The 27,545-nt window shown below is 38.9% G+C and overlaps 1 protein-coding gene across 4 annotated transcripts; it reads right to left on the bottom strand.

Annotated features, from left to right (window-relative positions):
• Window positions 1-1,592: 1,592 nt before the first annotated feature.
• On the bottom strand, window positions 1,593-27,536 carry SSN2 (zinc finger SWIM domain protein). 4 transcript variants are annotated; one of them, XR_005485449.2, is made up of 6 exons: window positions 27,402-27,536; window positions 27,269-27,290; window positions 27,069-27,174; window positions 3,735-3,842; window positions 3,463-3,616; window positions 1,593-2,095 (listed from the first exon to the last, which is right to left on the bottom strand). XR_005485449.2 is itself a non-coding variant. In XM_039047768.2 (5 exons), exons 1-5 carry the CDS (start codon window positions 27,460-27,462, stop codon window positions 3,515-3,517), a joined length of 399 nt encoding a protein of 132 aa, XP_038903696.2. In that variant the 5' UTR covers window positions 27,463-27,536; the 3' UTR covers window positions 1,593-3,514. The 4 variants fall into 4 exon arrangements, 1 of the variants encoding a protein (XP_038903696.2); XR_005485451.2 differs by having other exon boundaries at window positions 1,593-2,043; XR_005485448.2 differs by lacking the exon at window positions 1,593-2,095 and adding an exon at window positions 2,335-2,815.
• Between the last annotated feature and the right edge of the window lie 9 nt (window positions 27,537-27,545).

Below are 27,545 nucleotides of genomic sequence, written 5' to 3'. Positions count from 1 at the left end.
CCCATCTCACAATAAATGTTTTTTTTTAATTCCTATTTTGTTTCCTTTGTTTAGTTCAATTTTTGGGGAGTAGTAGGTTGGACCATCAATTAATGGTAATTGATGACGTATCTACTGAGCTATGAGGAATTGGTACGTTTCCACATGCTTGATTGGGTTGGTGCTACCGTCGTACTCCTTCATGACAGGGAGTTTGAAGTGCTCGGGGAGCTCTTCAATTGAATGATTTTTTAGATTAGTAGAGTTTATTTTTTAATAAGTACATTTGTTGAAATGTTTACAATCATTTTTAAACTTATCTTATCAAAGTATGTGGGAGGCACTCAAAATGAAGAGATTTGCCATAGAATTTGATTCGTTGGTCAGAGAACGAACACATGTAAATGAGAGATTCAAATCTGAGGACTAAAGTTGAGCGAGATAGAGATGAGATCAAAAGAACCATTTATAAAGAAAATTATGAAAGCAAGTTTTGCCGATGCAACCTATATATATCCACAATTGAAATGACTCCATACCATCACCTCTCCCTTTGTAGATGGCTAAGTTACTTCTTGTGTTAGAAAAAGGTCCATTTTTTCTTAATCAGTTTACATGCTTCGATTATAGAAATTTATTTAGATGCAAGTACATTAGGTGAATGATTTTCAACGCGATTGGATATGTTATAGGTGTGTTGTTTGTTTGTTTTTTTTTTTTTTGATAACCCAGTATTGAAGCCCCATCGCAAAGCTTATTTTCCTCTGGATGATTAGAGATTTTTTTTTCAAAAAGCGTAGATATCAATCGTTCGAAACCCACTCATTCTAACAGAAATTAGTGGGGAAGGGGAGACGTGAAATGGGCCTAGGACTAAAGTCTAAACCTAGACAATATCAGCCAATTTGAGAATAACTAAGTAGAAAAGACACCGATTACCATCATGAAAAAGTTAATAATTCAATCTTCCACCTGCAATGGTTGATTTTTTTTTTTTTTAATCCTTTTCCTCAAATATCAAGAGCCAGTATTTTGATGCATACACACTCTAATTAACCTCACAAAATGTTATTTATTAGAATGAAAGGTGAAATGAAACACAAAATAAAAAGGACCATTTGCAAATGTAGTAATGATGACCTAAAAAAAAGATAACAAAACACTAATAAGATTAGCAGTTCAATGAGAGATCATCCAACCCTTATGGTATAGCCAAATAGTATCTTTTTCTATGGCATACTTATGATTATGACATAAATATGATTATTAAACCAAATACTTGCATCCACATAGTAACATATTTCAAGCCCAACATATATCAAACTCAAACATTTCATTCATCATTTAACATGTCTTATCATACCAGAAATCCTGTCACAATAATCCAACTCTTAATAATACTCTACAGATAAAGACATTATTGATAATAAATATTTGAGGTGTATTGTTAATTGTGATAACTATGATGTTTACATGAGAAAAATTGGCATCACAATATCAGAGCTTAAATTCTAGAATAATAATTGACATACATGGGTCAATATCCCTCTATCATTAAAGCTTAATATACAAGCATGGTAATATATATATACATATCGATGATATACCTTACAGAAAAGAAACACAATCATTAAAAACTATAATATTAACAATATTATATGTAACATTTCTACAAAACAATTAGGCTGTCAAAAGAAATGAAATAATAGTATGATACAGGGTGTCTAAAAAAAAAGAAAAAGAAAAAGAAAATTGGGGGAGGGGGGGGTTTACAGATGACCCAAATTGGGAGAGAAAAATGATATTTGTTCCACTTTTTGAAAATAAGGTATTTTGACTGTATGCTAATGTCAAATTTGAGTGAAATTACCAAAACGTAACCCACACAGAATGACCAATTCTCGCTCCTTGCTCTTTCGCTATCTTCTCTCTATTCTCTTTCCTCTCTCTCCTGTTTTCTTAGGATCGCTCTCCTCTATCTCGCTTGATGTCGCTCTCTTCTATCTTTTCTTGCTCAATCTCGCTTTCCTCTCTCCTTTCTCACTCTCCAGCATTAGTCTCCTTCTGTAACATCATCAGATCTGATCGCTCACAGTCCAGGGAAAAAAAACCGGATCTGGCGCTCACCGGAGAAGGATCAAAAAAGAAAGAAGATGCATAAAGAAGATGGAGGAAGAGAGAAAATGTAAGTAGGGTAATTTTGTAAAATTGTTTGAAGATGACGTAAACAAGAGGCCAATATTAAGTTTTAGAAAAGGGGGCATTTTTCATTTTGGGCCTCCAAAATGTGTCAGCCATACAATTTTCTCAAGAAGCCCAACACACTAGGAAAAAAAGGCAAAAACTCGTACTATAGATACAAAACCTATAATATATGTATACAACATTATTAATGAAGAATATCAAAATAGATATACTTTTATACAAACTTCACGAATGCAATGAAATTGCCTTCCCTATCTCCTATTACCAATGCAGCATTGCATCGGAGAAGATACCGATTTCTTAGAACTACGAAGTTTGACGGTTTAAACTAAATTTACCTCTATGCCAAAACTAGTCCTAGAAAGCTCATCGCAAGAAAACACCAGGATCCAAATAAATATTAAAATGTTGCCTTTCTAACCACATTTGAACCAAAGCTTAAATTGGTTCAATCTCAAATGGAAGGAGGGGGAAAAAATCTATATTTCGTGTTGTACATCACCAAGAAAATTACATCTGCCCTTCAAGAAATGAAGATGTAACCTGCGAAGTGTTTGATATAGTCCTTTTACAAGTGCCACTTAAAGTTCTCTACTAGATGTTTATCATTTCCCCTCAAATATTCAGGATCCTGAAGAAAAAGAAATTAGGTTAAAATACTTTTTTAGTCCTATACTTTTGTTTTTGTTCCATATTGGTCCATGTAATTTTAAATGTTCAATTTTGGTCAATTAATCTTGCAATTAGTTTGTTAACTTAAAAAAAAAATGTCTCTACTACCATTCCCCTTATAAATTGTGAGAATATATTTACATAAAGGCATTTCTTACCTAAAAAATATTATCATTATTTAATCAATTTCAACAAAAATTAATTTTGAAGGATTAAATTTAAAATTTGTTGAGAATATATGGACTAAAATTATACAATTGAAAGTCCAAAAACTAAAATAAAATGGAACTTTGGACCAAAATGACATTTTAACCAAGAAATTATCATGATGCAAAAACTGAACAAAATAGTAGGAAGGTCGAGGAAGAGAGGTGTTTGATTTCAAAATACTGCTGGATTGGTTTGTCCACATTTACTCGTAAAACAGAACATATTAGTAAATAGTGAATGACAAACACATTAGAGTTACCATCTCACCAGTGAAACCTAGAATGTTGTGATGGTTATAGCGCAAGTTTCATATGAGCTCAATATCTAGATCGGGTATAAAAGCTACTTGAGTAGCATGAAAAGGTCAACATTCATACAATTATGTGGTTTGATTACCTCTCAAAGTTCGAGCACCAAGAGTGTTGGCTTTGATAACATCATTACAGGGTCAGAGATTGGACAACAATATTGCCAGCTCTTCATCAGATACTTTAACTTCAATGCAAGCCCCCAGTGAAGTAGCAAGCCTTGCAGCTAACTGATGCTTGCACTACGAAAGAAATAAACAAAGAAGCAGAAAATAAAGATAGTTGGGAAGTGGAAGGAATTGGATTTTCTTCAAGCTTCAACTCATACATTACATATTAATAATAAGAACTGGTGCTTACACAAAGTTGTTCTCCTCTGTTCACAATGTCATAGAAGAAGGAATAACAGGCACAAAAGTTTTCTGGGAAACATAAATACTCCTCTTTCCTTCGAGATTCTCCCAGAACCTAACATTGTAAGAAAACTGAACTCATTTTTCAAACTATCCTCGTGTTTAGAAGTACTTAAGTTGTTACATATTCTAAATGAACGATTTCCATTTTTTTTTCAGTCCAGCAACAAAAGATTTTTTTATTTTGGGAAAGTTTTATTAAGAACATGTACAAAGGAACAAATATACCGTAATATCATCTTGAGTATTAAACCACCACTGAGCCAAATGATTTAGATTATTGTACAAATTCCTAACATTTCCATTCATTTGCGAGTTAGGAAATTAGCAAAAAACCCAACAAGTGACTATCAATATTAATTAGAAAGGAAAATATATTATAGAAATTCAAAGTTGTACACGGGATTTCTTTCGCACAAGGGGAAGAAAAATTGCGTGCAACATCGGATGTCCATGATGATCAAGGCAAAGTGGCTTATTTTTCCTTTTTTGTTATTAATATTTGTGAATGTCCAAACTAGCTTGCACATCTAAATAATCTCATAGGACAACTGTCTGATCCTACACCATTTTGTTGTTAAGAAAATTGCTAAGATATTAAATCCTATGTAAATATAGTTACCATGGCTAGAACTCATTCCCTCTAATACTTTAGGCCCTGTTTGGTAACCATTTTGTTTTTGAAAATTAAGCTTATGGACACTACTTCCACCTCCAAATTTCTCCCTTTGTTATCTACTTTTCACTTATGGTTTAAAAAACAAAGTCAACTTTTGAAAACTAAAAAAGTAGCTTTCAAAAAGTTGTTTTTGTTTTTGGAATTTGGCTAAGAATTCAACTATTGTACTTAAGAAAAATGCAAATCATTGTAAGAAATGTGGATGAAATAGGCTTAATTTGAAAAATAAAAACAAAAAACCAAATGATTATCCAATAAGGCCTTAATTATTTACTTTAGCTGTTATCAACCACTAGGCCAACCGATGGTGGTTAGAGCAGTCTTCCACTAAAAGTGGTTGGTTTAATTCTCTATACCTAGAGAGATGGAGAAAAAACCTGGTTTAATTCTCCAGGCCATTCCATATAATGAGGCTTTAAACAGAGCAGAAGTACATCCTATTTTAGGACACTTAAAGATTTTCAGAGTAGCTTTCTTGGTAATCTCTCCATGATCTTATTGATAGGCACAATAGCCATTATATAGAAGAGAAGAATACAAGAATATAGAGAATAATGATAACTATACTAACTACCGTATAGAATAATCATCGGAAAATTACAATCTGTTTAAGCTAATACCCAGATATTATCATCCCCCCTCAAACGAATGCTTAATGAAGCATAAGTTTGCATCTTCTAATTGAATGCAATCAATCAGCAGACAATGCTTTAGTCAGAAGATCAGCTGGCTGTTGAGAAGTGGGAATACCGGAAGGACCAAATCTTTTTTTTTTTTTTTTTTTGAAAAGGAAATGATTCATTGTATTAATAAATAAAGATGAGTGAAAGCTCTAAGTACAAGAGATATATATATTTTTTTAAAAAAAGGATACGGGTCTTTTTATTATTGCATTATAAGAAGAGACTAATGCTCCAAAGTACAAGAGATTTATACAAAGAGCATAAAGAGCAAATAACAAGGAAAAGCCCGAGCCTACTTGAAAAGAAAAAACGAATACTATCTTTAGAAAATGAAAAGATCCCCGAGACAGAAACTGATAAAAGTTAAAATGCTGGGAAGATAAAAGCCCGCCAATTAAGAAAAATGTCTTCGATTGAGAAGCCATCAAGTTCTTTGTTCAAAAGCACCAAGCCGACGCATTCCTTTTAGCTGAATCAAAGCGAAACTCCCAATTTTTCCCAGCATCATGGAAAATTCTCTAATTTCTTTCGAACCAAATATCAGAAAATATAGCCTTGACCATGTTGATCCAAAGGAGCCAAGGCTTTTTTGATAGAAAGGGACTCGAGAGAAGATAGTTTAAATTGCCTCTGAGACTATCACCAAAAACTCCTATAAAATTAAACATCTGAAAGAAAAACCACCAACACTTTTCTGCAAATGTGCATGAGAAGAAAAGGTGCTGTAAATCTTCACTAGCCGAATTACATAGAGGACAAACAGAGGGTAGTAGGGTGACTGAATGAAGCTTTCTTTACAAAACTGTAGAGCAATTCAATAGGCCAAACAGCATAATCCATATTTGAATGTTCACTCTCCTTGGGCATTTAGATTTCCAAAGAGCTTTGAAAAGGTAGATCTCCATAGGTGGCTTGGAAGAGAGGTGGGCTGAGAGGGACTTAACTGTGAAAAACCTGAGGCTTCCAAGGACCAATGACGACTGTCCGGGTTAGAAGATACTGCCTTTTCTGATAAAGCAAGCAGCAGTGCTTGAAAGTGAGCCATCTCCTCTTCCTTTAGTAGCCTTCGAAAGGTGATGGACCAAGAGTTTAAAGAGTGATCCCAATGTTCAGCTATGGAATCCCTTGGTAATAAGGAGATCCTAAACAGAGATGAAAAATGAAAAGACAGTGGAGAAAGGAAGAGTCAAGGATCTGGCCAAAAGCTGACTCTATTCCCCTCTCCAACAGTAAAGGGAGCTAAATTGTCAACCTTGGACTAGCCTTTTGAAATGTTTATCCATGGACTTCTCAAACTATTCCCATACTTTCCAGATGTGTGCCAATCAAAAGTCCCTTTGCCGTGGATGCTGGAAATGATCCTTCTCCAGTAGGAATTCCCCTCCATCATATACCGCCAGCCCCATTTGGCAAGCAAAGCCGTGTTCTTAGCTTTGAGTCCTCCCAAACCAAGACCTCCATTTAAAGTAAATTGAGAGACTAAACTCCATTTAGCCAAGTGATTGATTTGCTTCCTTTATAGCCTTCCCAAAAGAAGTTTCGAATTAATCTTTCTAGGGAGCAAACCACTGAGTCCGACATTGAGAAGATAGACCGATAGTATATTGGGAGGTTTGATAAAACTAAAGAACAAATCGTTGCCAACTCCATTTAGCCAGGTGATTGATTTGCTTCCTTTATAGCCTTCCCAAAAGAAGTTTCGGATTAATCTTTCTAGGGAGCAAACCACTGAGTCCGACATTGAGAAGATAGACATATAGTATATTGGGAGGTTTGATAAAACTGAAGAATAAATCGTTGCCCTACCACCTCTTAAGAGATTAAATCGTTTCCATTTATCTAGTTTCTGATGGACCTTTTCTACCACAGGCTGCCCAAAGGAGCATTGCTTAGGATAGCCTCCAAGGGGTAAACCAAGATAAGAAATAGGGAGGGCTTCGGCCCTGCAATTAAGAAGACCAGCCATAGTTGATAGATCACTTTCTGCTATATTAATTCCACTAAGGGCTGACTTTTCCCAGTTAACCTTTTGACCAAAACACCATTCAAAGAGACTGATTGCTTCCTTTAGCTTTAGAAGCATTTCGTTCTCATATTTGCAAAAAATGAGGGTATCATCTGCAAACTGGAGCAATGTTATGGATCCTCTCCTTTCCAACCACAAAGCCCTCATATACTCCATTAACATACAACTTTTCAATGATAGAGCTGAGCACTTCACTTAATAAGATAAAGAGGAAAGGTGACAAGGGATCTCCTTGTCTAATACCTCTTGAAGCTAGAATAAGACCTCGGGGTCTACCATTGATGATGATTAAGTATTTAGGGTCTTTAATGCAGCCCAAAATCCATGAGATCCATCGGGAGTCGAAATTTTTTGCAATTAAAATCTTCTCTAGAAATGACCAATCCACTCGGTCAAAGGCCTTCCATGAGATCCATCGGGAGTCGAAATTTTTTGCAATTAAAATCTTCTCTAGAAATGACCAATCCACTCGGTCAAAGGCCTTCCATGAGATCCATCGGGAGTCGAAATTTTTTGCAATTAAAATCTTCTCTAGAAATGACCAATCCACCCGGTCGAAGGCCTTCTCCATATCGAGCTTTAATATCCATCCCTTTTTCTTTTTTGCTCTGTAATCTTCCACCACTTCATTAGCAATCAATACGGCATCAAGAATTTGTCTTCCTTCAATAAAAGCATTCTGAGATGGACCGGTAATAGAATTCATTACTTTTTTCAATCTTTCTGCGATAACCTTTGCCACTACTTTGTAAGGTAGGATAGTAAGGCTGATTGGTCTGAAGTCCTTGATGGAGACTACATCTTCTTTTTTTTTGGATAAGGCAAATGAAGTTTTCTCTTACACACGTGTTCAATTTGCAACTAGAGTGAAAGTCCTCGAAGAGCTTAGTAAAATTATCCTTGACTAAAGGCCAGAATCTTAAGAGAAACTCTGAAGTAAAGCCATCTGGACCAGGGGTTTTATTTTTTTCCAAAGATTTGATGGCCAAAACAATTTCTGCTTCCATGAAACTTGTAGTGAGCATAGCATTCTGGACTTGTGAGACTTGGGTCCAATCTAAAGGGGCTGGTAAATACCTAACACTTGGGAATTTAGAGTAGAGAGAATCATAAAAGTTTAGGATAATTCCCTCAACTTCCTTGGATGAGTTTGTAGGCACCCCTTGGTCGTTAAGAAGCTCAATAATCTGATTCTTCCTTTTCCTTGCTGCCAAAAACCGACGAAAGAAACTAGAGTTTTCATCTCCCAATTTCAACCAATTCAACTTACATTTCTGTATTAGATCCCTTTCTTTCAGCAAATATATTCTTAGCAATTCTGTTTTTAGCTTGGATATGTTGGCTGCTAACACCGAATCCCCACCCAAAGAGTCAATCTGAGCTTCCTTTTCAGCTATTTCCTTTGACAGGGCCATTTCATCTCTGTTTTGTGCTTTTTGGTATTCAGCTAACCAGGTTTTTAGTGCTTCTTTGACCAGCCTTAAGTTTGCATTGATGACATAGCCTGGCCATCCCTTTATGTTGTTGTTTTTCCATGATTTCTCAATGGAAGAGACACACTCTTTGTTGAGTAACCAGCTGTAACAAAATCTGAATGGAGATGGCCCCAATTAATAGTTCCTGCACTTAGGATCAAAGGGAAATGATTAGAAAGAAGTCGTACCTGGCGGTTCACCTTTGAATTAGTAAACAATTCGTCCCATTCCTTGTTAATAAAAAATCTATCCAGTAGAGATTTAGAGCTGGAATATTCTCCCCTAGACCAAGTAAATTTCCCATTTGATAAAGGAATCTCTAGCAGGTTGGCTGAATCAATGAAATCATTAAAAAGCTTCATGCCTTTGGTATATCTTCCAACTGGTGATCTTTCATGACTCCAACGAGTTAGGTTAAAATCCCCTCCTAAGCACCAAGCATCAGGGCAGTACCCTGCAATGGCTGAGAGCTCTGGCCATACATATTTTCTCTCCTTATAATCAACCGATCCATAAACATTGGTAACCCAGCAGACTTTCTTGCATAAGGTACGACATTTGATTGTCAAGGTATATCCCCCATTAAGGGATTCTACAACTTCAATTTTGCTGCTATCCCACATCGTTAATAAACCACCGGATTTTCCAAAAGAATCCACTGATTCCTAACCAATTTCTTTAGAACTCCAAATAGATTTGATGAAGGCAGCATCGAAACTCTCTTTTTTTGACTCCTGAATAAGTACTACATTTGGATGTAAGCTTTTGAGCAGCCTTTTAAGTGCAATTCTCTTATTTAGGTCTTTAAGACCCCTTGTATTCCATGAAAGGATCTTCATTAACTGGAGAATGGAAGGCGGCTGTCAGGGAAGGGGATTTTCTGGCCAATATGAATTCGCAGTCCTTAACTATTAAGGATAGGTGCTCTGGAATTTCTGGAGGCTGAACTGAGGTGGGGCAAGGGGTGCAATGCTCCAAAGAGATATCCTTTTCTTCAATAGAGAATAAAGCCTGGAGGTCTATTCCAAGGGCAGAGTCTTGGAGCCTTTCATCTTGATTCGAAACAGGGCAAAAATCCAATTCAGCACTGCTTACACTAAAAGGTGAGTCAAACTCCCAAATTTCTAAACTTCTTGGCTTTAGAGGGGTGCAGGGTAATCCCCTAATGAAAGTGTTGCTTGACTCTGGAATTTTGAAACTGGAGTGATTGAAATGCAGAGTTTGAGGGCTGGGGAAGGCTTTATTTAAAGTTGGAGAGGGGAGTTGGAATTTGGTGCAACATACCTCTAGCAAGTCAGGGTTGCTTTCACTCTGCACTAAAATGGAAGGGTCAGAAGCCACACTTGCTGTCGATAAGGGCCTGTCATGAAGTCCTATCCATTTATTTTTTAAGGAGGTTTTTCTCCGAGTGAAGACATTGGAGAAGTGAGCCCGAGTGTTTGATTGGTTTTGCACTGGAGAATGGCAGCCTGGGGGATTTCTAGAGTGGCTGGTAATAATACGGAGGCTGGATTAAAAACACTGCTGACCTGTCCTTCTTTTTTAGACCTTTCAGATACCCCTGATTTATTGGGGGTTAAATAAACTGAATCATTTAAATTTTTTTTTTCCTGACCTTTCTGCTACTTTTCTGATGTGTTAAAAACAATTTGGGGGGAAGATGGATCGGCTGAAGGGCTGGTAAAGAGTTATGACTTTTCCCCTTCTTCCTCTTTATTAGATAAATTTCTGGAGACAACTTTATTTAATAGTTGAACGGCTGGAATCTTCTCTCTCATCATTAAAGACAATTCTTCATTTTCATCTGTGACGTTTCCTCTTCCTTTCCAACTATCATCTGGTGACCTTTCTCCTTCGTCTGCTCTGTTTGGCTGGAAAAGACTCTCCGGATTGGCATTCGACTGTTGAACATTTTCCATTGGAGTATTGGGGTTCCTCGAGTAGCTTGGAACCGACTGGTAGGAAGCTAAAAAGGACCAATCTGAATGTAGGGCCAGGGAATCAACCCCTTCATCCTTCAAAACTTGATTTAAACGTAATATATCTAAAGGATTTGAGAACTCATCAATAGAAACTTCACCGGAATTAATAACCGGGGGTTCCGAGTACTGTATATCCCCAAAATTTAAGTAAATACTACCAAGGCTTACATGTTTAACTTCTATAGTCGCCGAGATGTAACCACATAAATTCCTTTTAACTATGATTTTGGCTTCTTGACAATTAATGAGATTGGGGGTCTCAACAGCTATACATTCCAGACCACAAAAATAGGCACCAATGGCTTCAAAAGTACTTTTGCACCAAAAATCCAGGGGAAGATTTTTGATGCTCAACCAGCCCCCAAAGCCTTTTATGACTGTTGGCCTTCCATGCTTTTTCGGATTCCATTTTTCAAAACGAAGGTGAAAAGGACCAAATTGTTGCCACTAAATAGACTCAATCAATTCACCAAGGTCTCCTTGTTCAATTTTAATTAAAGCCATATCTGCATGCAGGGGAAAGTGCAAGAGAGTTATACAAAGAGCAAAGCAAGAATACAAGTGTTTGTGAAAGGATAAGGAGATGCACCCGGACGTCTCAACTAGGTTGACACTCCCTTAGCATCCTCATCATATCCAATTCTATCCCAGGACTGAGAGATAAGAGAACAAGATTACAAAAAAAAGGACAAAGCCTAAAAAGACAACAAAAGTGAAAAAAACTAATGATGAAGGCAAAACAGTGGTCTGAAAAATAATAAAAATATATAAAAAATTCAATAGGCGTTGCTGGAATCTGGAAATCTAGAGGATTTTAGTGCTGTCCGTTGGGAGGGGTTGAGATAAAGGCCTCCCAATTGAGGTTGAAGTCTGAAAGGCTGTAGGCATGAAAAGGGTCGGAGAGGAGACACCAGGAGGAGGCTTGACGACGAGCGGCTTCAAGGCGATCTTGGCAACTTGTGGCTTTGTTATAGAAAATTATTTGGTTCCTTTCAAACCAGAGGTCTGCCAATAAGGCTTTTACAGCATTGCACCATAACAAACGGGTAGATTTGTGGGAGGTGGGTCTGGCAAGGAGCTGAAACACATTACTTTTGAAATCATTGCACAAGGTCAATGGAAGATTGAAAAAACACAGCAGCTTATTCCAGCACCAACTTGAGTAAGGGCATGTAAAGAAAAGGTGAAGCGAGACCTCGCTGTGATGTAGGCAGAATGGGCATACTGTGGGGGAAAGGGAGGATGTTGGTTGCTTCTTTTGAAGGACTTTAGCTACATTCAGCTGACCGAAAAGCATAATCCAAATGAGGATGTTGACTCTTCTTGGGCTTTTTGTTTTCCAAATAGTCGAGAAGATAGGCTTTTCCAAAGGAGAGAATGGTGTAAGGTGGTTTTTGAGGGATTTAACGGTGTATTGACTATTGTTTGAGATGGACCACACTCTTTTATCAAAAGAGAGAGAAGGGCTTCTGCTTACAATTTTCCTCAACAAGTCTTGGAAGGCCGACACTTCTTCATCTTTAAGCGATCTTCGAAAAGTAATGGACCACGAAGCTATGTTATTGTCCCAATGATCGGCAACTGAGCCATTAGGTATCGTGGTGATTCTGAATAAGCTAGAAAAAAGGATATTGAATGGGGAATGTCCTTCCCAAGTGTCTAACCAGAAAGCAATACGACTGCCATTACCAAGTTTGAAAGTGGCCAAGGATTCTACCTTCAGCCATGTTTTTGAGATGCTGACCCATGGACTTTTCAGGCTTCTACCTCCTTTCCCTGTCATATGCCAATCAAAAGCATCCGTACCATGGATACTTCTAACCACTTTACCCCAAAGAGAGTTTTGCTCATTGAAAAATCTCCACCCCCATTTAGCAAGTAGTGCAGTGTTCATAGCTCTGAGCCCCCCGAGACCTAGACCACCATCTGCTATAGGTTTTTGAACCAATTCCCATTTGACCAAGTGATTCTGCCTGCTGCCCTTATTGCCTTCCCAAAAGAAGCTTCGTATAAACCTTTCCATTTTAGTTGCTACCCCTTTGGGCATAAGAAAGATAGTCAAATAGTAGGTTGGGAGGTTTGAAAGGACTAAGGTACAAAGAATAGCTCTTCCACCCCTAGATAGATTGAATCTTCTCCATTTGTCGAGTTTGCCTTGTACTTTATCTAGGAACGGCTGCCAAAAGGAGCTCTTTTTGGATAACCCCCTAGAGGCAACCCTAGATAAAGGAAGGGTAGGTGGTCAGCCGAAACATTTAAAGAAGTTGCTGCATTATATAGCTCACTATCATCCACGTTAATGTCGTAGAGTGCTGATTTATCCCAATTTCCCTTCTGCCCTGAACACCATTCAAATAGCTCCACTGTATGCTTAAGTTTTGACAGCATAGTGCTGTCATGTTTGCAAAACAATAAGGTATCATCCGCAAATTGGAGTATGGAAACTTGGACTTACTCTTTGCCAACTAAAAACCCTTCAATGATGCCGGAATGATTGAATTTGGAGATTAATGCACTCAACACTTCGCTGACTAGAAGATAAAGAAAAGGGGAGAGAGGATCACCTTGTCTAAGCCCTCTTGAAGCGGCCACTCTTCCCCTTGGTCTCCCATTAATGAAGACCGAGTAAAGTGGGTTTTTGACACAGCCCAAGATCCATTCTATCCATTTCTGATTGAAGTTCTTGGCCCAAAGCACTTTTTCTAAAAAATCCCAATCAACTCGATTGAAAGCTTTTTCCATATCAAGTTTAAGTATCCAACCCTTCTTTTTTGCTCTATACTCTTCCACTGCTTCATCGGCTATAAGTATGGGATCCAAAATTTGCTTTCCTTCTACGAAAGCACTTTGGGATGGAGCAATGATGTCGGACATAACCCCTTTTAGTCTCTCAGCTAACACCTTAGCAATGACTTTGTAGATTAAAGAGGTTAAACTAATGGGTCTATAATCACTTACCTTGATGGCTACTTTCTTCTTTTGAATTAAGCAAATGAAATTCTCTCTTATACATGCATTGATCTTGCCATTCTTGTAGAAGTCATTAAAAGTATCTTGGAAGCTTGACTTGAGCATAGGCCAAAACTTTAGTAAAAATTTAGTAGTGAAGCCATCGGGGCCTAGGCCTTTGCTTTTGCCAAGGGATTTTATAGCTGAGAGGATTTCTGTAGCTGAAAAATTGCTTTGCAGTAGAAGATTCTGATTTGAGCTCACACAAGGCTGATCTAGGTTTAAAGGAAGGTGCCTCTGCCCTGGAGATTTTAGGTAAAGGTTGCTGTAATAGTTGAGTATTAGGTTTTCAATTTCTACACTCGATTTTGTTGGGATCCCTTGTTCATCAACTAGCTCATTTATAAAGTTTCTCCTCTTTTTTGCTGCAAAAAATCTGTGAAAGAAACATGTGTTCTCATCTCTTTGCGTAAGCCAGTTTAGTTTACTTTTCTGCAATAGATTAATTTCTTCCAACCTGTATAAAGTCATTAGTTCTGATTTTAAGGAGGACCAAGCTGCATAATCAGTGCTGGACAGTGGGGAATTTTCTGCAAGTGTATCCCAATTTTCTATTTCTGCTAGCAACCTCTCCTCTTTCTGTTTTGACTCTTCCTTATTGCTGATATGCCACTGTTTTACTGATGTTTTCACATCTTTTAGTTTCTGATTTAATACAAAACCAGCCCAACCATGTGCTTTGCTGTCAAACAATGCTTTCTCTATAATTTAGATGCAATCTTTGTCGAGTAGTTTCTCTATAATTTAGATGCAATCTTTGTCGAGTAGCCAGCTATTGCAAAATCTGAACGGTGAAGGACCCCAACTAAAAAATCCGGCTTCTAATAAAATTGGGTAGTGGTCTGAAAAAATCCGGGCTTGTCTATTGGTTCTAGAATTTTCAAATAACTCATCCCAACTCTTTGATATGAAGAAGTGGTCTAGTAGGGATCTTGAAACAATGGTGCCTTCCCTTGACCATGTAAACTTCCCATTATTCAACCGTACTTCTATAAGTTTTGCTTGCTCAATGAACTTATTAAACTTTCTCATGCCTCTAGTGCTTCTACCCAAGGGAAATCTTTCGTGTGCCCATCTTGTGATATTAAAATCGCCACCCATACACCATGCATCTTCACAATAAGCTACCAAGGACAAAAGTTCTTCCCACACAAACTTTCTTTCTTTATAATCAGTTGGCCCATATACATTAGTAACCCAACAAGTCTTTTTGCAATTAGTGTTGCACTTAATTGAGAGAGATTAACCACCTTTGAGGGTTTCTATTACTGAAATTAGGTTTGTGTCCCACATTGTTAACAGCCCACCCGAAGCACCAAAAGATTCAACAAATTCCCAATCAACTTCTTTAGAACTCCATAAAGATTTAATGAAGCTTGCATCAAAATTTTCTTTCTTAGATTCTTGAATTAACACAACTGAAGGGTTAATTTTCTTTAAGAATCGTTTAAGGGCCAATCTTTTATTAATGTCTTTGAGTCCTCTGGTGTTCCATGAAACAATCTTCATCTTTTCGAGATCAAAAACAATTTCAACCAAAGGTTAGTCCAATAATAAGCTGCATTCAGTGACTAAGCTCAGAAGGTGTGGTGGGAGGTCAGAAGAGGCTGAATTAAGGGTTGGAAGGGCAGGGTTGGAGAAATTATTCTCGGCAGCAGGTTCCTCCCCTGTTTGAAACAGGATATTTAGGTCAGCAAGTATGGTTTCTTCCAGAATTGACTCATTTTGATCTTCTGAAGTGCTAGGCCAATCCTCTGAACTGATGCTAAAGGGAGAGTCAGGGGGCAGTCTCTTACACTGGTTGAATGAAGTTTAGGGGGGGAAAGGGGATTTTCTTTTGGTGGTGGTCCAGTCGAAGGAAGTGAAGATGAAATAATTGACCTGGTCTTAAGAGACTGTTTTGGAAAAGTCTCTTGGGGTTGGGGGGAGGCTGAGCTGAGGGTGAGTCCGAGGCTTTTGGGATGCTCCCTCAAATGCTTTCTTCTAATAAAGTGTTTGGGAAAGGTTTTGAAGAGGCAGAAGGGGTGGCGAGCTCTGGGTGGCCTTTTCTGGTTTGTTTTGCTAGGTTTAAGGGCAGGTTTTATGTTTAGGGGAGGGGGAGGTGGCTTGGGGAACGCAGAAACAGTGGAGGAAGGTGCTTTGCTAGGGCAGGGGAGAACAGGGTAAGGAAGGGGCCGGCTGTTTGGTGGAAGGGAGGCAGGGAGGTCGACTGGTCTGGAAAAACAGTGGAGGGCAAGGGAGAGGAATTGAGACAGAGAGCAGGGGAAAAGGAGAACTGATGAGGGGCTCTGGTTTCGGGCTTGGCTATGGCTTGCTCGATCGAGGAAGAGGCTGAGTGAAGCACTTCATTACAGGGGATGCAAAGTTTTGCTTTCTTTTTTCTTTTTGGCAATGGTGGTTTTTCAACTTCTTTCTCTTTCATCTTAATGGCAGCAGAGGAATTAACTTCTATTTGTGGGACACGAGGGGTCTTTTCTGCAACATTAAATAAGTCGGGGGCTTTTCAAATTCCTTTGATGTACTTTCAAAAAGTTGTGGCTGCAAGGGTTTCTCAATTGCCTGAGATATGAGGCAATCTTTTTCACAAGGTTGTAAATGTGGGGACTTTTCAGCTTCCAAAATTAATTATCTTCGGTAGCCCTAATAAAAAAGCAAGTTGGTTGTTCGTCTACCGTTATTTCTCCCGCATTGATGGATGAGGTCTGAGGCTTTTCAACTTCCTTTATTACTCCCCGATTGAAGGAGGAAATTAGAGGCTTTTGGATTGCTTTCAACTTTTCTGATTTTGCACTTGGGCTTCACGAGAACTTAGGTTTAGAATTATTTGCCAATAGGAAGGACCAATTGGATGAATCAATTTCTTCAACTTGGGATGAGGCATCTTCATCCTTTAGAGCATCATGGACCCGAATTAGATCAATTGGGTTGGAAAATTCTTTAAGCAAGACTTTAGTGGGTAGTTTTGAAGGCGGATGACAACAAGTAATATCACCAAAGTGTAAGTAGAAACTTCCACGAATTTCATCCTTAACTTCAATGGTAGCTGGCATAAAACCACATAAATTCCTCTTGACTTGAATTTTTGCTTCTAAACAATTGATAAGATTAAGAGTTTCTGAAGCAATAGCAATTAATCCACCAAAATAAGCCCCAATTGCTTTAAAAGTTTTCCTACACCAATAGTCTAAGGGGAGGTTTTTTATTGTGATCCAGCCCCCATAACCTTGCATTACTGAGGGCCTTCCATGACTGTTTGGATTCCATTTTTCCAGATGAAGATGGAAAGGGCCGACCTTAGTCCATTTACCCTTAATTGGTACTTTTTCGTTGATATTTCCTTAGCTTAGTTTAATGAGGGCTTTGTCTGCAAACAGAGGATTAATGATGACATTGGTGCTAAACACTTGCTTAATTCTACCGCAATCTCCTTCCAACTGTATGATGCCATTAGTCTTGAGATAATCAAGAGGTTACTAAAATTCTCAGACAAGACCTTGTCATCCTTCATCAACCATACAGCAGGGGTGCTCTCCTTGAATTCTTGCCAGCCTGCCTTTTCGTTGCCAAACGGGATGTGGATATTCCTTCTTCCTCTGTGAAAGGAGGAGAGAGGGGAGAGCATTTTTTTTTTCCTTTGACCAAATCTTTAGCTGCAACTTTTTCTCTAACAGAGTGAAAATCTATCTCCACATGTTTTGTTCTACCATGAAATACTGAATTTTTAGCAAGTTGAAGAGCTGACTGATTATCACTGAGAAGAACAGAAGCAACTGGAACGCAAACAAACAGGTCTTTTAAAATCTGACGCACCCATGATAATTCAGCTGTGGCAAAGGCAAGAGCTCAATATTCTGCTTCAGTAGAGGTCCTAGAGACTGTAGTTTGCTTCTTAGAAACCCAAGAATTTGGATTATTGCCAAGGAACAACACAAAACCAGTAGTAGAACGTCTACTGATATAGTCACCAGCCCAATCCAAGATTAGCTATGAGAGTGTTGAAATTAGGGTTTTGAGCCCTAGGGGTATTTTTGTCTTTTCATTGTACCCTAGGGTTTCCCTGTTCTCTATTTAAGCTATTGATCTACTGTATTTCATTGTATCAGTTTCTAATAATAATTCCCTTATCCCGTGGTTTTTCTCCCTAATTAGGGTTTTCCACGTAAACTCTTGGTGTGTTATTTTCCGTTCCCTACTCTATTTTTCATCATGGTACCAGAGCATGGAGACGAAACCCTGGCCACCATTGAGGAAAACCCATTAGGAGAATCCCAAACCAATAACCCAGATATAACCACTATTATCCAAAAAGCCATTGATAGATACTTCCAAACCCTTCTTCCCCACTTCCGCGACCCTACCCACCGCCAGCCGTTTCCGTCGAAGTCGCCGGCGCCCTCAAAGACCCAACCACCAGCCGAAACACCCAGTCGCGCATCACCTGCCCGAACCAGCTGCACGCGAACGAAGCCTTGACCCAACCGCGTGAAACCTGTCCAGCCGCGCGAACGATGCCGGCTCCGACGCACGCAAAGGAGGTCGACCAGCGACCAGCCGCACAAACCCGATCCAACCGGTCCCAGATGATGCCGACCGAAGGTGTGGAGCACCGATCTGCGGTTTCCGGCGCCGACTGGACCAGATCCACAATGCCCGAGGTCCGATCTGCTATTTCCGGCGCCGATTGGTCCAGATCTGTGATGCCTGGTGCCGATCAGTCAAGTTTCCGTCCGTTGGGAGTGCCGTAAAGAGGTATGGGTATTTTCCAACAAGGTATGAGCAACCAAATAGGGTTGGATCAGTTTGGAGGGGGCGAGGACCAAGGAAATATAATCAAAGATCGAGTTACCCAGTTGCAGTTGCAGATTAAACAACAAAACGAGATGTTTCAACAGCAGCTTGCTGCTATTGGGGAAGCCATGGGATCGAAATCCAAGATCCAGTCAAATCTAAATCCTTACCCTGAAAACTCGGTAACTTCGTTCCCTACTTACTCCTTAAATTTATGTTCTGGAACTATAAACACTTCTGGAATTATTATAGGGGAAAAGTTGAATGAGGATAATTACTTCTCTTGGTCCCAATCTATTAAAATGGCCCTTGAGAGCCGTCATAAATTTGGATATCTGACAAGTGAAATACCAAAACCTAGGATCGGTGATCCCCAAGAGCGAATGTGGAAAGGAGAGGATTCTTTGTTGAGGTCAATTTTAATTCGCAGTATGGAACCTCAGGTTGGAAAACCTTTATTGTATGCAGCTACAGCCCGTGATATTTGGGAGGCAGCCCAGAAACTCTACTCCAGGAGACACAATGCCTCACGTTTGTGTCTACGCAAACAGGTCCATGAATGCAAACAGGGAACGATGGACGTTACCGCTTACTTTAACAAGTTATCTTTGTTATGGCAAGAGATGGATTTGTGTCGTGAGATGATCTGGAACTGTCTTTATGGAGGAGTGTTGCATTATCAGTCTGAAGAAACGGATCGCGTGTATGACTTTCTTGCAGGTCTCAACTCTAAATTTGATACAGTGCGCAGTCGTATATTGGGGACCAAACCTATACCATCCCTAATGGAGGTCTGTTCTGAAGTTCGCCTGGAAGAAGATAGGTCGAGAGTCATGAACAGTACACCTATAACACCAACAGACTCTGCTGCTTTCAAAACATCAGGCCTGGTACAAGATAAACAAAACAGTAAGCCACCACCCAGTGTGTGAACATTGCAAGAAACCCTGGCACACTAAAGATCAGTGTTGGAAACTCCACGACCGACCTCCTAATGGTAAGAAACGACAGCCAAGTCAGGCTCTCGTAGGTGAATCTGTTACTGAAGATACTCAAACTCAGAACCAAGAAACTTCTCAGAACACTACTACAATGGGTGTAGTGCAATCGCCCATACAGGTACTTTTCAATCCTTTGGTCTTGTGAGTATCACTGGTAATAAACCATGGGTGTAGTGACTCAGGAGCCACAGATCACCTCACTGGTTCCTCTGATCAATTTTTATCTTATCAACCTGGTACTGGGAATGAAAGAATCAGAATTGCATATGGGTCTTTTGCTCCTGTTGCTGGAAAAGGACGAGTATTACCCTTTGTCGGCTTAGTACTCCAAGATGTGTTACATGTGCCAAAAGTCTCTTACAATCTGTTATCTATTAGTAAGCTAACAAGAGATTTGAAGTGTTGTGTTAGTTTCTCACCTGATGATGTTGTGTTTCAGGATCTGACCTCGGGGAGGACAATTGGCACGGCCCGGCATGACAGGGGACTCTATTTCCTTACCGAAGAAGCTTCCTTTAGGCTATGTGATTGGACTAGTTTGTTTTCTTCTCATTTTTCTATTTCTGAAACTGATTATATGTTGTGGCATTTCCGTCTTGGCCATCCTAATTTTCAGTATATGAACTATTTGTTCCCTCATCTTTTTCGTAATATTAATATCTCTAAATTGAAATGTGATATATGTGTCCAAGCAAAACAGCCTCGTGTTTCTTTCCCTTCTCAGTCCTATAAGCTGTCTAAACCATTTACTCTAGTTCATAGTGATGTCTGGGGTCCTTCACCAGTCACTACCATAACTGGGAAGCGTTGGTTTGTAACTTTTATTGACGATCATACTCGTCTAACCTGGGTTTTCCTGCTGACAGATAAATCAGAAGTCACGTCAGTTTTCCTACAATTTTACAATTCCATAAAAACCCAGTTCAATGCTAAAATTGCTATCCTCAGAAGTGATAATGGTTGAGAATACCTTAGTAACACCTTACGAGAATTCCTTACCTCGAAAGGTGTTGTCCATCAGAGTTCCTGTGCGTACACTCCTCAACAAAATGGAGTGGCCGAACGAAAAAACCGTCACCTAGTCGAAGTCGCCCGCTCTCTTATGTTGTCTACCTCTCTTCCCTCTTATTTGTGGGGTGATGCTATCCTGACAGCAACCCATCTCATAAACCGCATGCCATCCTGGATCCTTAAATTCCAAACCCCATTAGACTATTTCAAAGAGTCTTACCCAAACTTCAGACTTCTTTCTGATGTACCCCTTCGTGTCTTTGGCTGTATGGTGTTCGTCCATACACACGTACCTAACCGTACCAAGTTTACATCTCGAGCACAAAAATGCATTTTTGTAGGATACCCTCTACATTAGCGTGGGTACAAGTGTTATCACCCTCCTTCCAGGAAATACTTTGTCTCTATGGATGTGACCTTCTTCGAAGACCATCCATTCTTTCCCAATGGTTCTCTTCAGGGGGAGCATTCCAGTGAAGAAACCAATTGGGGTCCCAGTCTTCCTACCTTATCTGAACCTGAACCCATCCTTGATGTCAGTGTCAACACCAACGCACCCATCCTCCCAACTGAACAAGTCCCTTGGATCACATACTATAGAAAGAATCTTAGGAAGGAAATAGCGCCACCTGTCATCTCTCCGGCTCCAGTCCATGAGTTTGAACAAAGATTGGTTCCAGGTACTAGTAGTCCTATCCCTGATCATGATAATAAATGTGATAACACTGATGCTTGTGTTGAAAATGTTGAGAGCAACAGTAAGGAAGATACTGCTAGTAGGGGTGTGATTGAGGTTGATGATGGTTCAGAGACAGATGAGCGTGTGACTCTTGAGGACATGGTAGAACCTAGAAAAGAAGCCTCTCTTATTCCCACTAAGAAAAATGTTGAGAGTCCCAAAATAACAGAACCAGAGGGAGAATGCAGTATGTCAGAAGAAAATAAAGATAGAGATGAATCCCTTGATCTTCCGATTGCCCTGAGGAAAAGTACGAGATCATGTACTAAATATTCGTTGCAAAGCTACTTGTCCTATAGTAATTTATCTCCTGAGTTCAAGGCCCTCACTACTAGCCTAGACACAGTGGTGATACCAAAAAAATACAAACCGCATTGGAAAGTCCTGAATGGAAAGCAGCGGTTATGGAAGAAATGAAAGCCCTCGAAAAAATCATACATGGGATCAAGTCAATCTTTCGAATGGTCATAAATCAGTCGGATGTAAATGGGTATTCACAATAAAGTATAAGCCCGATGGAACTGTTGACAGATAAAAAGCAAGATTAGTAGCAATGGTTTTTACTCAGACATTTGGGATTGATTATTCAGAGAATTTTTCGCCAGTTGCAAAGCTAAATACTGTTCGAGACCTTCTTTCTATTGCAGTTAATAAGGATTAGGCCCTTCACCAACTTGATGTGAAGAATGCCTTTCTCAATGGAGAACTGGAGGAAGAAGTTTATATGAGTCCTCCCCCTGGATTTGAGAGACAGTTTGATCACCGAGTTTGCAGATTGAGAAAGTCCTTATATGGGCTGAAACAGTCACCAAGGGCTTGGTTTGACAGATTTACTATGTTTGTAAAATCTCAAGGATATAAACAGGGTCATTCTGATTACACCCTGTTTACTAAAAGGTCTGTTTCTGGGAAAATCGCAGTTTTGATTGTTTATGTCGATGACATTGTTATTTCAGGTGATGATACCTCAGAGATTGACCGATTAAAGGCAAAGATGGCCGAGGAATTCAAGATTAAAGACCTTGGAAAACTAAGATACTTCCTCGGAATGGAAGTAGCTTGATCAAGAGAAGGAATTTCAGTTTCCCAAAGGAAGTATACTTTGGACCTGCTCAAGGAAATAGGTATGATAGGGTGCAAACCAGCTGACATCCCTATAGAAGCCAATGCAAAGTTAAGTAATATGAGTAAAAGTGTTCCAATGAGCAAAGAAAGATATCAGCGACTTGTTGAGAAATTAATATATCTTTCTCATACTAGACCCGACATCTCTTATGCAGTAAGTATGGTAAGTCAGTTCATGCAGTCACCATACGAAGAACACATGAGGGCAGTGGAGCACATTTTGAGATATCTAAAAACTTCTCCAGGGAAAGGCTTGATGTTCAGGAAAACTGAAAAACGATGTATCGAAGCTTACACCGATGCTGATTGGGCAGGATCTGTAGTAGACAGAAAATCAACATCAGGATACTGTACCTTTCTATGGGGCAATCTTGTTACATAGAGAAGCAAAAAACAAGGTGTTGTTGCCAGAAGCAGTGCTGAAGCAGAATACCCCTGTGAGTCAGGGAATCTGTGAAGTGGCTTGAAAAAGTTTTGAAATACCTTGATCAAGAGCATACCAGCCCAATGAAACTCTACTGTGATAATAAAGCAGCCATAAGTATAGCAAACAACCCTGTTCAACATGACAGAACAAAGCATGTGGAGATTGACCGGCACTTTATCAAGGAAAGACTCGATAGTGGCAACATTTGTGTTCCTTATATTCCCTCCAATCAACAAATTGCAGATGTCCTAACAAAGGGGCTTTCCAGACAGTTGTTTGATACTTGTGTGAGCAAGTTGGGACTTATTGACATTTACGCCCTAACTTAAGGGGGAGTGTTGAAATTAGGGTTTTGAGCCCTAGGGGTATTTTTGTCTTTTCATTGTACCCTAGGGTTTCCCTGTTCTCTATTTAAGCTGTTGATCTACTGTATTCCATTGTATCAGTTTCTAATAATAATTCCCTTATCCCGTGGCTTTTTTCCTTAATTAGGGTTTTCCACGTAAACTCTTGGTGTGTTATTTTCTGTTCCCTACTCTATTTTTCATCAGAGAGAAAAAGAACCACGACGAAAATACAAACCAATTGATAGAGTACCACAAATGTATCTAAAAATATGTTTGACTGCAGTGAGATGATCATATGTTGGTGAGTGCATAAATTGGGATATTGGGTTTACAGCAAAGCATATATTAGGACGGGTAAATGTCAGATAATGTAGACCACCCACCATAGATCTATATGATTTAGCATCTTCTAGACTACACAAAGGAGCTTGAGTATTAAAGAAGGAAGTAAAGCATGGAGTAACACACAGTTTTGCACCATTCATACCAAAAGAAGACAACATATCGGTAGCATATTTAGCTTGACTAACAACAATACCAATAGCATTCTTTTGTACTTCGAGACCTAAGAAATATGTCAAAGCTCCAAGATCAGTCGTGTCAAATCTATTTCTTAGTTGATCCACAAGAAAATTTACATATGAAACATCATTACCAGTCAATATTAAGCCATCAACAAAGAGTAACAAATATGATAATGGTCCTTTATGATTTCGAACAAATAATGAAGGATCAGCTTGTGAAGCAACAATTCAAACCGCAGAAGACGGGAGGTAAAGCATTCAAACCAAGTGCATGGAGCTTATTTTAAACCATACAATGATTTCTTTAATTTGCAAACATGATCAGGAAAGTCCTTGTAAAGAAAGCCTCGAGGTTGTTGCATATATACTTCCTCTTGTAATTCAGCAAGAAGAAAAGCGTTTTTGACATCCAATTGCCTCACCGACCAATCAAACTAAGCTACTAATGAAAGAACAATTCTGACAGTAAGCTTTTTTACAACAGGGTTAAAAGTATCAAAACAATCAACTCCTTCTTGATGAAATCCTTTAGCAACTAGCCTTGCTTTATATCTAGCAATGCTTCCATCAGAAATTCGTTTAATATGGTAAACCCACTTACAACCAATTTCTGTTTTATTTGGAGGAAGAGGAGCAAGATTCCAAGTTCCTTTTTTGACAAGAGCCTCAAACTCATCATTCATTGCAATTTTCCACTTAGTAACTTTAGAAGCCTGAGTATAGGAGGATGGTTCTATAGACAAACTGCTTGTAGAAACTTTTGCAACAAAGACCTTTTTCTTGGAAATACCAGACTTAGATCTTGTCTGCATAGGATGAAGATTATGCACAGTGGGAATGACAATCTCTTGAGATGGTATAGGTACTGATTCTGGTATTTGAGAAGAATTGGAGAAAGATGGATCATTTGAAGTAGGTTGTTGATTGTCTATAGCATCAGTAAATGTAGGCATAGGAGGTGGTTTGGTGGCTGGTAAGGAACACGTGGAATATCAGTAGGTTGATGTTTTAGGGATTGTGAGGATGTTGGAGCAAGTTGTGGTGAAGAAAGGGACTGAGATAAAGTGTCAGAGGCTGGTATTTGGGGATCAGGAATAAATGGTAATGGACTAGGAAAAAATACAGGTGAAGTATTTTGAGTAGATGTAGCTGGAGTTGAACAAGAGTTAGTAAAAGGAAAAAGATTTTCATCGAAAACAACATATCTAGAAATATAGAATTTGTTTGCAAGAGGGTCATAGCACAAGTAACCTTTGTAGCCAAGTGGATAGCCAAGAAACACAATTGGGTGGTGCGAGGTTGATGTTTGTGAGAGGAATAGTGAAAAAAAAAGGGATAACATGCACATCCGAAAACACGAAGAAAGTAATAATCAGGTGGAGAAGAGAAAAGAACTTCATAAGGAGATTTGTTTTGAAGAACTGGGGAAGGTAGTCGATTAATAAGAAAAACAGCAGTGGCAAAATCAAAATACCAGAATTTTAAAGGAGCAGAGGACTTGGACAAAAGGGATAATGCCATTTGGATAATAAGTCGATATTTGCATTCAACAATACCATTTTGCTCAGGGGTGCAGAGGCAAGACTTTTGATGTAAGACACCAGGAGAAGCGAAGAATTGGCTAAGATTTTTATTAACGAATTCTCCTCCACCATCACTATGAAAGGTTTTAAGTTTGCAAGACAACAAATTTTCAACAAAAGGTAGAAAATTAAAGATAACAAAGAATACTTCATATTTATATGAAGGAGGAAACATCCACGTATATCATGAGAAGTCGTCAACAGATGAGACATAAAATCGATGGCCATCTATTGAAGTGTTAGGGGCAGGGCCCCGAACATCTCTATGTAAAATTTCTAAGGCATACAAGTAGAAGTAGAAGACATGGAAAAGGGAACATCTTTTTTACAACAAGACATAAATGTAGAAGACATAAAAGAAAGCTACTCTGAAAATCTTTATGGTATCAGAGCATATATCAGACTAACGCAGTGCGGTCCTTCTCTTCATCTTTTTTTTTCCTTCTTCGTCTCCAATGTTCCTTCTCACAAACATCTGCAACCTGGTTCCGGTATGCCTTGACTCCACCAATTTTGTGTTATGGCAGTATCAAATCTCTCCAATTCTGAAGGCTCCCAAGCTCTATCGCTTCGTCAATGGATCTTATCCAGCTCCTACTAATATGATTAGTACTTAGGGACAACCAGCGTGCATTAATCCCAAGTATGAGCAATGGTATGAAAAAGATCAAGCCTTAATATTGTTGATCAATGCAACCTTATCATAAACTACTCTCTCCTATGTAGTTGGATCTCGAACATCTAAAGTGGTGTGGGAAATGTTTGAAAAAAAAAATCATCTTCTTCTCGAATTACAAAGTATCACCAAGAAATCAAGTGAAACTGTCGATGAATGCATTCAAAGGTTCAAGACTATAATAAATAAATTAGCTGCTGTTTCTATAATCATTGATGCTGAAGATCGAGTCATCTATGCTGTCAAAGGATTACTCGCTGAGTACAATGTTTTTCGAACCTCTCTGTGCACTAGATCTCAGACAATTTCGTTTGATGAGTTGCATGTTTTACTGAAAACTGAAGAGTTAGCGCTAGAAGCTCAAGCCAAGATCGATGATGCAAGTTCAATCACTTCTTTGGCAATGGTTGCAAATCTTGACAATCAAAATCGAGGAGATTATAGAGGAGGAAATCAGAATCGCAATGGCAATTGGAATGGAGATAATCAAAATAATAAAGGAAGCAATGAGAATCAAAATGGAAATCGTGATAATCAAATGCCTAATACTGTCTCTTCTGGACAAATTTCTTCTGATTGGCAATCTAATCAAGTTGACTGTCAAATCTGCATGACATTTGGGCATACAGCTCTTGACTGCTATCAACGAATGAATTATTCATTCCAAGGAAGGCATCCTCCTGCCAAACTTGCTGCTACGGCTGCCTCTGTTAATGGTTCCAGAATGCTATCTCAAGATTCTCAAATTTGGCTGTCTAACAGAGGTTGTAATGCATATCTGACTAGTGATCTTGCAAACCTCAATATCTCCTCTGCTTATAATGGTGAAGAGAGTATTAGGTGGGAAATGGGCAATCTCTTCCTATATCTCATCAAGGTTCTGGTATTTTTATCCACACCTACTTCTTCCTTTCAGCTCTGGTACCATAAAGATTTCCAGAGTAGCTTTCTTGATAATCTCTCCATGATCTTATTGATAGGCACAATTGCCATTATATAGAAGAGAAGAATACAAGAATACAGATAATGATGATAACAACTATACTAACTACATATAGAACAATTAACAGAAAATTAACCAGATCTGTTTAAGCTAATACCCATTCATTATCAACTCTTAGCAAACCCCAAACGGCATCTTCATTTTACCAAACGGAATTTTCAACAAAAATAAGATGGAAAAAGAAAAAATAAACAGAAATTGACCTGAAAGATAGACCGCGTGCTTGGGTAGCCTGAAATTTTCTTCACCCCTCTTTGATCAACAATTCGAGTAGCTCGCTCGAAGTTCTTGCCAAACAAGAAATGCAAGCTGAAGCAGCATCCACACAGTCAAAAACAAGGTTCCATGAACATAATAAGATGAAGAAAGACTTCTCGAAATGGAAAGAATCGAGAATGCTCACATTGAAAGCTGATCGTCAGTCACTGCGAAAATCAGTTCGAGATTATTTCAGCAAAGATTGAGAACCAAAAAAAGAGAAAATCATGAGTTATTGAAGGAGAAAATCCGAAAACAAATGAAGGGAAAGAAAAAACCTAATCGGGTCGACTCGATCTGCTTCCACACAGCTTCAGCTACCAGACTACTCGCACTCATTTCCACCGAAATTCTTTGTCCGAAATAAGAACCAAATTGCCTTTGAGAAAATTTGTACCGTTACTCAAAAATTGGGCCCAAAA

This window comes from Benincasa hispida, chromosome 11 (assembly GCF_027475165.1).
Source record: "Benincasa hispida cultivar pf3 chromosome 11, pf3_genome.v1.1, whole genome shotgun sequence".
NCBI lineage: Eukaryota > Viridiplantae > Streptophyta > Magnoliopsida > Cucurbitales > Cucurbitaceae > Benincasa > Benincasa hispida.
The sequence above is the reverse complement of the archived record's forward strand: the minus strand, read 5'-3'. Positions and strand labels throughout refer to the sequence as shown.

Excerpts from the sequence above, each read along its gene's own strand:
- SSN2 (XM_039047768.2), bottom strand. The coding sequence starts at position 27,462 with ATGAGTGCGAGTAGTCTGGTAGCTGAAGCTGTGTGGAAGCAGATCGAG. Across the intron at positions 3,843-27,068 it reads GCACGCGGTCTATCTTTCAG|GTTCTGGGAGAATCTCGAAG; the intron begins GTCAATTTCTGT and ends TTACAATGTTAG. Across the intron at positions 3,617-3,734 it reads ACAGAGGAGAACAACTTTGT|TGCAAGCATCAGTTAGCTGC; the intron begins GTAAGCACCAGT and ends TTTCTTTCGTAG.